The sequence below is a fragment of the Musca vetustissima genome, unplaced genomic scaffold (assembly GCF_032173495.1).
Source record: "Musca vetustissima isolate MV318-11 ecotype Yass unplaced genomic scaffold, APGP_CSIRO_Mvet_v1 utg2717, whole genome shotgun sequence".
Taxonomy (NCBI): domain Eukaryota; kingdom Metazoa; phylum Arthropoda; class Insecta; order Diptera; family Muscidae; genus Musca; species Musca vetustissima.
In genome coordinates this window covers 285304-297167 of record NW_026880900.1, presented here as the reverse complement: position 1 = coordinate 297167, position 11864 = coordinate 285304, and the positions used below count along the sequence as shown (strand labels likewise).

At 32.9% G+C, this 11864-nt stretch overlaps 1 protein-coding gene and 4 non-coding genes across 5 annotated transcripts; 2 read left to right on the top strand and 3 right to left on the bottom strand.

Annotated features, from left to right (window-relative positions):
* The first annotated feature begins 897 nt into the window (after positions 1 to 897).
* LOC133326812 (esterase B1-like) lies at positions 898 to 3442 on the top strand. The gene is made up of 5 exons (XM_061535417.1): positions 898 to 1098; positions 1178 to 1328; positions 1988 to 2539; positions 2610 to 2779; positions 2889 to 3442. The coding sequence occupies exons 1-5, from the start codon at positions 970 to 972 to the stop codon at positions 3438 to 3440; spliced, it is 1554 nt and encodes a 517-aa protein (XP_061391401.1). The 5' UTR covers positions 898 to 969; the 3' UTR covers positions 3441 to 3442.
* A 3689-nt stretch (positions 3443 to 7131) lies between these two features.
* Positions 7132 to 7203, top strand: Trnaq-cug (transfer RNA glutamine (anticodon CUG)). Its single transcript has one exon. It is a non-coding gene; the product is annotated as a tRNA-Gln (tRNA).
* A 2524-nt stretch (positions 7204 to 9727) lies between these two features.
* Trnaq-cug (transfer RNA glutamine (anticodon CUG)) lies at positions 9728 to 9799 on the bottom strand. Its single transcript has one exon. It is a non-coding gene; the product is annotated as a tRNA-Gln (tRNA).
* A 448-nt stretch (positions 9800 to 10247) lies between these two features.
* On the bottom strand, positions 10248 to 10319 carry Trnaq-uug (transfer RNA glutamine (anticodon UUG)). The gene has a single exon. It is a non-coding gene; the product is annotated as a tRNA-Gln (tRNA).
* Positions 10320 to 11308: 989 nt separating this feature from the next.
* On the bottom strand, positions 11309 to 11380 carry Trnaq-cug (transfer RNA glutamine (anticodon CUG)). The gene has a single exon. It is a non-coding gene; the product is annotated as a tRNA-Gln (tRNA).
* Between the last annotated feature and the right edge of the window lie 484 nt (positions 11381 to 11864).

The window sequence follows — 11864 nt, the reverse complement described above, 5'->3', positions numbered from 1 at the left end:
TTCTTTATATTCGATTTCAAACATTTTCTTAGATATGGGGGTGGTCCACATTAGACGCCTAGTCCACATTACCCGAAGTTACTCTACTTTTTTTCTATTTATACCGCGCTTTTTGTGCTAGTCTAAGAAGTTTCCGAACTGCCCTCGTATAAAATACTTTTAAGTTTATTATGGCTGCACGAATGCATATTTTGTATATACTGTATATTTTGAGTTGCGATTTTAAATATTATCATACTAATATACATATTATTTAAATTTTATATTACCTACCTAAACAGCTGACTTAACTCGCTGGGGGTGTAAATATAGAACGATAGATAAGAATTCGTGACATATCATTTTCAATTAATTATTTTTTATGTTTGAAAGTACTGATAAGCTTAACACAGCTAGAAAGTATTTCGTCGACCATTCGAATTTTTCAGTACTGTATTGAACGTTGAACTTGAAACATAACTAGAGAGAACATATCAAAAGAATAAAACAATAAGTATTTTTTTTTTAAATAATATAAACATGGATTACGCCTTATCGGAGCAACAAAAACAATATTTAAAAATAAGGTAATAATGAGAAGTGTGATGTTTATTTTTTCCTTATTATTATAAACAATAAAATGTAATGAACACATAACACACTTTAAAACATTTCTCACCATTTTTGTATGCACTTAAAGAACACACTATTCTTATCAGTTAAACAAAGCGATTATCTGAAATCTCGGGGTAATTGTAGTTTTAAAATACCGACATTTATTTTTTTTCTTTCCCCTTTAGAACTTTGGAATTTAGAATCGAACAATGGCAAAAACGTCTCACCGATGAGGATGTTTCGATTAAAATCCATACCGGTAAAATTCGTGGCTCTAAACGGCTGACCATCTACAATAAGGTCTACTACAGTTTTGAACGTATACCGTATGCTTTGCCACCATTGGGTGAATTACGTTTTCGGGCTCCAAAACCGATGACAGCATGGAAACATGTAAAGGATTGCACTTGGCATGGTCCAAAGGCCATGCAACGAAATCCCATGGATCCAATGTCAATTGAGGGATCTGAAGATTGTCTTTTCGTCAATGTCTATACAAATAATGTACGTGTTCCCATGATCATATATCCATAGCTACGTCATTAAGTTTCATAGTTTTATACTGCTTTGCATTGTTCTTTAGATAAAACCGATTAAACCTCGTCCCATAATGTTTTGGATTCATGGCGGAGGCTTTCAATTTGGCGAGGCAAATTGTGAACAATATGGCCCGGATTATTTCATGATGCAAGATGTGGTGCTGATCACCGTGCAATATCGTATGGGAGCATTAGGTAAGTAATGGTGTGGGGGGGGGTTGTAGGTTGAAAAATTCTCACGTACAATCTCCGTCAAGGCCTAAGAAACCTTTAGTCAGGTTTAATTGTTTTTACACCCTCCGTTAACTTGGAATGCCAAAATTTAGTCACTTCCGTGGAAATGTCAAACTATGGACCTATATATAGCGAGTATTACCCCTATTAAAACAAAATACTCTGCTGTTGGAAAAATCCGACTAAAATCTTCATAATACCGAAAATACGACGGAACGGTATTTGACATAGGGGCTATGTCAAAACTTATACCTGTAATGATAATTTTCTGTGATGATGTATGAAATCCGAAAATTGGAAGAACCTTTATATGTGGGCTATGTCAAAACATGAACCTGCATTGACAATTTCCTGCCAGCCTCCAAAAACCTGGTATGCCTAAAATTAGCTCTCCTTTCGGTTAGATAATGCGCCTAAAATCTACAAAATAGCGCAAATTGGCGGGTATCGTAATAAGGGATCTACACCAAATCGTGAACTGTAGCGGAATTTATATTGTTCAGAAATAAATATAATTTATGATATATTTGAGAAACATTTTGATATGTAACAAACAAGAATGACTTCAGGATTCCGATACCAGCAACAACATATTAATTATTATTTTTGCTTCATTAAAGGATTCCTTAGCCTTAATGATCCCGGTTTACACACCCCCGGCAATGCAGGCCTAAAAGATATTATTCTCGCTTTGAAATGGGTAAAACGAAACGCCACAAGCTTTGGTGGTAATCCCGACTGTGTTACGGTATTTGGTGAAAGTGCCGGAGCAGCAGCGGTTCATTATTTAATGCTTTGCGAACATGCCAGGGGTCTGTTCCATCGTGCCATACTGCAATCGGGAACTGCTGTTAGTGATTGGGCCATTACAGATTGCAGGGAACGAGCATATGCCCTGGCCAAAAATGCCGGTTATGATGGCGAATATAAGGAACGGCATATTTTGAAATATTTACTAAAACTACCAGCCGATGAAATACTCAAAGCAGAGGCAAAATGTCTGCAGCGTAATGATCGAGAATTATTTGGGTTTGCACCGTGCATTGAACCGTACTTTACAGCCCATACAGTAATTTGCAAACCAGTGGAAGAGTTAATGGCCCATGCCTGGGGTAATAGCATACCATTGATTTTGGGAGCCAATTCTCTGGAGGGACTATTCTTTAAGAGGAGTAAGTTACTAAGTGGAAATACAAAAGAGGAATTTGTTAATGAATTCTTTTTCGTTTTCTTTTCTTTTAGCTGCCCTCAAGAACAAAGCGGCAATATTGCATATTTTGGAAACCTGTGCCCAGTATGTACCCAAAGCAGCGGCTGTACGACGTGAAAGTCCCGAATGCATTGACAAAGGCTTGAAGTTGCGTAAAATTCACATTAAAGGTCAACAGCCAACGCTGAATGACTTTTATGAGGTTGGTGTCATTTGAAACCACATCCCTGTTGTGTTGTCTCCTTTTGTGCTGCATGCCATCATCATGCTCCATTGGCCGCCAATTGTGACCACTTTAACTTTCTTTACAGATCATTACATTCTCGTATTATTGGCATCCCATACAGAAAGTCATCGAGGCACGTTTAAAATATGCACGCAAAACTCCAACGTTCTTGTATCGTTTCGATTTCCAATCAGATAAACTTATAACTCCTTTTCGTTTAATGCGCAACCCAGACATGGGTGCCGACACCCAGGCTGGGGAACAAAACGAAACCAGTGGTGTGGCACACACCGACGAACTGGCGTTTTTGTTTAGCAGTGTTCTGGCAGCGCCCATGGATCGCCAGAGTCGTGAATATGCCTGTTTGAAACGCATGATTTCACTGTGGACACAATTTGCTGAGACAGGAAATCCAAACAGTGCTAAAATGCCAGATAACAAATGGCGTTCACTACACCACCGACACAACAACGAGGACGCGTACAAATGTTTAAATATCGACGACGACTTAACATTCATCGATTTGCCGGAAATGGAAAAACTTAAAGTATGGAAAAGTCTGTACGAAATGCATCGTACGATGCCGGAAAGAGCCAGAACCGTGGATTTAATCGCTTTTGCACAATCCTCATTGTAGGATATCGAAGCGGAAACAGTATTTGTTGTATATTTATATTTGTGGTTGTTAATAGTTTGTAGTTATTGACGAAATATTCAAATTTGTCATTCAGTTTTTGTTTTAATTGCATTAAAAAATATTTGCTTCAGATCAAATTTTCTTATTTCGAGGAGCAGGAAGATAAAAAGGAATAGTAGTATACTTGTATACATATTGTCCTAAAACCGATTTGTAAATTGGATGAAAATTGTTGCCGATTTACATATGTATACTTTCCTCCGTTCTTACCATAGTGCACCAAAGTCCCTATGCTTGTCCGATTGAGACGAACTTTTCTATAGCGTATTGCCTTGTGTCTAGAATGACGTATGAACCGAGTATGGTAAGGTTTTTTGAAATCAGTTCAGATTTAGATATTAGATATTGCTCCAAAAGGTGAAGCGTATATCAAATTTGTCATTCCGTTGTCAACACTTCGAAATATTCACCGGAGAAACGATAGAGATTGCATGATTTAAGATAGAGCTATGAAATTTTGCACAGACGTTGGTAGTTATCCTAGGATTTTTGGTATTGCAAATGGGATATATCGATTCACGTTTTGGTACATCCTCCATATAACGAAACCGCCAATATTAGTAAGTAAGATTACTAATATTGACGGTAAGATTTTTAAAACTGTTTTGAACCGAATTGACTGTAATTTTGTATTATGGGTTCTCTTTGGTGACCACCTTTTAAAAAAAAATATGGGATATTCATAAAATGGTTAGAAGCGAATGGTCCAATATGTTATGTATACAATTAAATAAGTTATTGAGGACCAAATAGGAAGGACACGATGGATTCAGATCATAGTAATCATACAATATTTTGCATAAAATGTTCGATTACGTGGTAAAAACGTTATTCGATGCGGAGATATGGGAGAATTGGTTTTAAAATATAGCTTTTAAATAAATTCTCAGTCAATTTGAAGATTATACTTATTTATCAGATTATTTGAGACATAATCTTATAATCTAAATTTAGAGGTCGCACATGAATTACCTTTGTGGAAAGTTCATAACAAAAATATTATTTCTTGGTATGGGATATGCAAAGTGCAGTACAATACCTTTTGAGCGACTTTCACAAGATGCTAACAAGTCATGCCACAAAATATTTAGTAGCAGCCCGAACTTTTGTTAAAGCCGAGTCAAATAAGGATTTTATTTAGTATTTTATATTACAATCCGACCTTGTAATATCCTTAAACAGCCATAATGTCCATATATATATATAGTACATATATATATATATATATATATACGTACTATAAATATATATATATATATATATTTATAGTACGGAAAGTTATTTTTTAGGGACTTTTGGTATGGTAGGTAGTTTGGACGAAGACATGAACATTTTTATGGAATTTGTATTAATAAAAACAATTTTATAGGTCCAAAAATCGGATTTTTCTAGACCCTTTGTATGGGAGGTATATCAAATCTTGGTCCGATTTTTCCAGTTTTTGGTTAGTTGCTTTATAGGCCTATGTAAATGTAAATTGTCAATTTCCATTGAATTTGGTTGAATATTAAAGATTTTATAGGCCAAAAAGGGTGACATTCTCAAGACCCATTATATGGGAGGTATACCAAATCTTGGTCCTATCTATTAAATTTTTTGTCAGTTGCTCTTTAGGCCAATAATAAGCACATGTACCAAATTTCATTAACTTGCGATAACTCCTTCTATTTTTGGCCGCTGTTTATATGAACTCGCGACATAGTGCGTCGTCGTCACACATTGTTACGGAATACCAAAAATGTTTCAATAGTTAACGATAAATGTCGACAACGACATAGGAAATACCAATTTTCAAAAGACGACTCTCTTCGACGTCGTTTTGTGTCGACGACGACAGACGGACGACGACGGAATAAGGGTGATTGATATTGAACCAAGTTTATAGCCACGAAATATTGGTCCTAGACCGATGGTCATATCTCGACTAGCTGATAATCTGTAAACACGATACAGGCCACAGTTATGGACCAATCTTCACGAAATTTTGCATGTAGGATGGTTTCTGGGCAATGAAGACCCCTATGATTTTTAGTAATATGTAGGGAATAAAATTGACCAAAAACTTTATTTTTTCTGATTTTCTGGTTGCTCCAGAGCACGCAATCATGACCCAAACATCGCGAATTTTTACATAGAGACGGTAATAATATTAAAATTAAATGGACCGATAACTTAATTGTTTTGTATTTTTTTGGAGTCGAGTAGACCTAGGCCATAATTGAAAGCCGGACATCACAACACAACCCACGGTGAAGGGTATCTGGACCCTGACTTTTATATGAAAAATGACAAAAATTTTATATTATATATTTATCCATAAAGGACTGGTTTTAACTTGTTTTGGACTCAATACGGTACGTTATGCAAATTTTCGTTTTAATTGTAAATTGGGACTTTGGTACATTATTGTAAAATCGGATTTTATATGGGAGACATAAATCGACACAGAAAGTAATTCTATGCATATTTGTAACCTTGGGTCTATCTCGCTTCCTTTTATATGTTTCAAACATAAAAAATTCACCATATCTCTGTGATTTTATAGCAAACTATTTTTATAGCACCCTTGTATAATTTATGTTATTGTGAATGCATTTTTAAGGATATTCAAGGATTTTTTAAATAAATATCCCCACAGCAAAAAACAACCCCTATGTTCGAAAAAGGATAAAAATAACCTTCTGATGTGGTTGAGAAACATGCCAAGGACAAATCTAAAACGAAGAGATATTCGTTATAAGGATTTTTAAACAAAAAATTACCCTTGTAAAATCCAGGATATCCATGTAAATATTTCCCATTTTGTTGTCATACAAGGAAATAAATTATATCCTTATATAAAATGAAATAGTTTGTGGCAGACGTGGTTGAAAAGCAAGATAGGAACATACATATGTGAAACGACAAAGGGACTAATTGTATGGCTTTAAATTCATAAGGAAGAGTTTTTCCATATATATTTATTAATATTATATACGATATATTTGAACTCTGAACTTTATTCGTTTGTTGTCGTTGTAAAAATTTTCCGAACAACCATATTACACTAAAAATGTGCTCAGTATAATATTTACGGGTAGACCAAAAAGAATATACAATTATATTTATACAAAATTTACAAAGTTTAAAAACATATCGGTTTAAACCTGATAAAAAATATTACGATGTGCAAAGTTTAGACCAAAACGAAACTCAAACAAAACATTTTATACGAAGAGAAATATAAAATGTACAAGTTTAAAAAATATTTATTCTTTGTGGTTGAAGTACCTGACCTACATAATCTAGGTTTAGTAAGATATTTCGATTAAGACTGAGTTTATACAGACAATGACCAAATATTTATCAACATTTGCGACCATATTTATCTTTACAGTGGATTGTAGATAGACTACAAGAATATGATAAAGTTAAATTCAAACAATTTACAATGTATCTAATATTTTTGCCAGTACTGTATATTGTGGTATTTCGATTATTTGATTGTGGAATTTACTAAGGAACATTTTCGCACAGCTAATAGTTTGTATGTGTGTATGTGTATTTTTGCAAAACACTACCCACTTACAGTAACAGAATTATTCTCAAGGTCATGGTTATGAATCTAAATATTGTCAGTAGCTAGCGAGGGGGTTCCATGGTGTAATGGTTAGCACTCTGGACTCTGAATCCAGCGATCCGAGTTCAAATCTCGGTGGAACCTGAGTTAGAATTTACCTTTTTTTAGATTTTTTAAATATTACAATAAATGTAAAAATAGCCCAAATTTTCAATAATCATAGTTATCAACAGGCATCTATATTTTATTATGCCCCATATTTCACATTTTATATGAGCAGATTTTAAACACTTTTCTGGTGTCGGGTCTTGTTTCATTTTTAATTTCGATTATAAATCAAAATTATTTCTTATTTTATTCTAACTATTTCATATTAGGTTTGTTTCATATCCCAATAATTTATAACAATTTGTACAAATTGTTACTAAATGTTGTTCGATAACAAGGTTTATTCATAAGGTTAACAGGCAGGCGAATTCATGCCTTAGTCTTCTCTTGTTGTCAACATTTTAATCGCGAAATACCAACCAGAACTGGATAAAAACTTAAAATATATTTCAGGAAAACGTAATGATAGTAATGTGCACATATATTTTGGTTCAAATAAAAATATTTTTTGTTATTTATTCTTCAAACAATAAATTTGACAGTCAATGAAGACTTCGAATTCGCCTGCCTGTCTGTTAAACTTATGAATAAACCTTTTTCGATAACTTTAAGGTTCAGTAAATGAGAGGAAGTTGAGAGAGAAATTTTGGCAGTTGTTTACTGAGTATTGAAAAATTCTTACTGGCAAAAATTTATTCAGTAAGAATTTTCATGTTACTGTTTTGTTATCAAATATTAATTATTATTTTTTTCAATGAATGCAATAACTGAATATTTTAATTTTTTGGGGATATGAAATAATATGCAATGTATAATAGATTGAAATATAAAAAAATCACATTAATTAAAAATTGTTATTTTGCATGAAATTTCTTAACAACTTCTAATCGTAACACATACATTCGATTCCTTGCAGGATTTTAGGAGGTGTCATGAATTGAAAAGTTTATTTCTGTCAAATTTTCTAGTCGCTCTCTAGGCCATTATTATATGCAGAACAGCACATATTTTACACGGTGAAGGGGATTTGACTAAATACTTAAAACGGCTTTTTAGATATTCCGACGTTCAAATAAAAGAAAACCTAAAGTGAACAAACTTTTATTTTATGACATACAGTAACGGACAAAACATATTGGGCTGAATTTAAATTTTCATTAAACTTCATAAACATATCATGGTACAATTATAAAAGTTGACAGCAAATCCCAGCTGATTTGCAAAGTGCAAAATATTAAAAATATAATTTCAGTTCAATATGTTTTGTTCGACACTGTAAATATTTACCTCAGGAAAACAAGATTTGCAAAATATTGCAGGGTTAGAAAGCGGAGCTGTTGGCCTATAATAGGTCAAGAGAGAGTAAATGTTGCGAAACGTTGCCCTGGGTCGGAATATAGTTCGCACAAACCTAGACTTCAATGGCGGGTGTATAGGGTATCATATGGTCGCCTATACTACTCTGCTCACTGGTTTTTAAATAATTTCCTTTCTTTCTCTTTTATTTCTATTGAAACCATTCGAATTACACTTAAAAACATGAATTACAAATAGAACCGTATTTACGAATTTATACCCAAATATTTAAATTAAATGAAATCTGAAGAAACTCGGCCTTGGGTGTCGATGAAGCAGGCCTCACTTTGAGCACCAGTGAAGAAACTCAAAACAACAAGATTTACAATAATGTTGGCTACTCCTTGTTTAGGAACTACCTCCAGCTTATGATCTGAGTCCATCGACTTGGGCAAGCGTGGGTAATGATCTTAAGCCTTCAATGTTCGCATAAACGAATTAGAGCCGGGTGGTCCAGGACTCGGAGTGTAGCTGATTTTATTGAAATTAGATTGAGCTTAGGTACTACTTATGAGAAGCAAGATTCTTATCTAGGATTGGTTGTATAAAAAGGTAGTAAGGTCAGTGATGTAGGTGTTGGTACTATATACAAAATATTTACATGGTTAACCGTTAATTTCAAATATTTAAATTAGAGTTGTATTCAAATGATTAATAAAACGTATGTGTTTATACTATAGCAAATAAAATATGAATAAAACTATAATTGATCCGCTTCAAATATTTACATTTATAACTGGAATGTTTCGTGTAGCATCTAAAAAAAAAGTTATCCATTAGTAAATTAAATAATTCCATTCCGAATTCAAATTATTTCAATTGGAAATTGAAATTTTCCATTTTGTTTATATTGCGATCATTTGAGTTAAAAAATTGAATACTTCGGATTTAAAATCTTTCGAATTACTAATGAAATATACTAAATTGTAAATGGAATCTGCGAATTACAACTGCAATATTTCGAAACTCAAATTAATTGAGATGACTTAGAGATGAATTGTATCTGAAAATGTAGATGTAGTTCATAGAATTCTTTATTTATTTGCCATGAATTACAAAAATGCAAATACATATTTTACTCCGCATTTTACAATATAAATTCTATGACAATAACATATAACAAATCTCTTAATATAATGTAAGAAAAATTTTCGACAATAAATTAAAACAATTAAAAAAAAGCGATGGTAAAAAAGAAACCTTCAGGTTCCACCGAGATTTGAACTCGGATCGCTGGATTCAGAGTCCAGAGTGCTAACCATTACACCATGGAACCTCTTGCCAGGTGGTCTGTTTAAATATTGTCATAAACAAAGCCATGAGCTAATGCGCATGTGACCCACTACAATCTACATCATCCACACAATGTGGATTTTACTGATGGCATATATACATGTTTGCAAATTAAAAACACCCCTAAAATATACTTCTATGTTTTGAAATAATTTTCGCAATTTTTTTCTTAAAATATCTGTGACGTTTTAATGAATCACAAATCAAATATGCCATTTATTTTAATTTAAAGAAATGTATTTAAGAAAATTTTGCAATAATATTTAATCACAACTGATATCAAAAAAATTACCTATCTCTTACACAAATTTATATATGTGTCATAGTGTATATATTTTGAATAATTACTATAATATATATTTAATAAATTTTAAAATGTAATAACATAGCTGATAATATTATAATAATTATGAAATAATAACTCACAAAATAGGTTCTACCGAGATTTGAACTCGGATCGCTGGATTCAAAGTCCAGAGTGCTAACCATTACACCATAGAACCAGGTGATGGCTATTGCGTTAAATTCATGTTTTTATAACATATGGTAGTCCGATTATACGGGGTGTTTGTCATTAAATGAACCTAACACAAAATATATAGTAAAATAAGACTGGGCATTTATATTGGGGATATGTCGGACATATGTATAGTGAAAATGCTTGGAAAAAACGGGCAGGGTTTTATATGGGGGACTATGTTAAAACACGGAGAAAAAACTCGGAAGAAACATTCGGGTAAAAATGATACATTTGCAGGAACTTTCATTATTTTGAACAATATACAGAAAATAGGAAAAAATTTGGGATAATTTTCAGTAATTGTAAAAAATAGTATATTAGATCGGAAATTTATCGGATGTTTGATCCGAAATTCTAAAACAATCGGGAGTTTGATCAGAAATTCCGAATAACCGTGAGTACTATCATCCGTAAGGTAATATCGAGAACTAAATACTCACAATTAAAGTTCGTTTCTCGGAAATGGATAAAGGTTTGAGAATGACGGAGAAAATCTGATATCAAAGCCCTCTTTATAAATTATTAGTTAAGTATTATGTTCTAAAAAACATAATTTTAAATTGTATTTAAAATAAATTAAATATATTTTAATTTTTACATCTTACAGGAACTCTATACAGCGAACTCTACATAATGTGCACACCCAAAACAATGACATCTCGATAATGTGAACTAATTAATATCGGGATAGTTCATATTTTCGAATTTGTTCACATTTTCGATTCTACCAGCTTATTTATAACGCTAATTCCCTAATTTTTTCAATACTTTAATGTCAGTTTCAGTCTTCACATTATCGAGAGTTCACAGTAACACCAATTATTACAGACATCTATAATAATGTATTGTTATTATAAAAAATAAAAAACGGCAAGGATGAGGCTAGGAATTTACAGCTTTCTATGAAGTTAAAGTTTGTAGTGTCCAACACATTGCCCAATCCCAAAATAAACGAATAAAAATAAAGTTTTTAGGTCCCACCGAGATTTGAACTCGGATCGCTGGATTCAGAGTCCAGAGTGCTAACCATTACACCATGGAACCCGTTAAGGACATGGTTTTGAAAGGATAACAAAAAATATTCTTTTTAATACACACTAACACAGTGACATGAATTATATTGAACATTTTCGTTGGTTATGCGCAGGTCCAATTAAATCCTTTATATTACAACAAATACTCATCCAATTGTGAGGTCGAGGAAGAACTGGAAACAATTAAGTATCACATTTTTTCAAGTAGCAAAAGACATTTATATCCGAAAAAATACTTTGCCTTGTCAAAAGTCTGTCTAAAACAAACCCCTCTATCTACTCCCTTCCTTTTTAATTTTTCCTATCTTCCAGCACATCCTTTTCAGCTATTAAGGATGAGCTCAATAGACCAAAGGTCTCCGAGTGAAATCAGTTTCTAAATAACTGATGGCTAAGCATCCTATAACCTCATCTAACAAAAAATAAGCTAATCAACCAAAGCAATTTTCTCCTTTTTAAAGCATTACAGATAATTAATAATACACCTTTTATTA

Excerpts from the sequence above, each read along its gene's own strand:
- LOC133326812 (XM_061535417.1), top strand. The coding sequence starts at position 970 with ATGACAGCATGGAAACATGTAAAGGATTGCACTTGGCATGGTCCAAAG. Across the intron at positions 1,329-1,987 it reads ATATCGTATGGGAGCATTAG|GATTCCTTAGCCTTAATGAT; the intron begins GTAAGTAATGGT and ends GCTTCATTAAAG. Across the intron at positions 2,780-2,888 it reads CGCTGAATGACTTTTATGAG|ATCATTACATTCTCGTATTA; the intron begins GTTGGTGTCATT and ends CTTTCTTTACAG.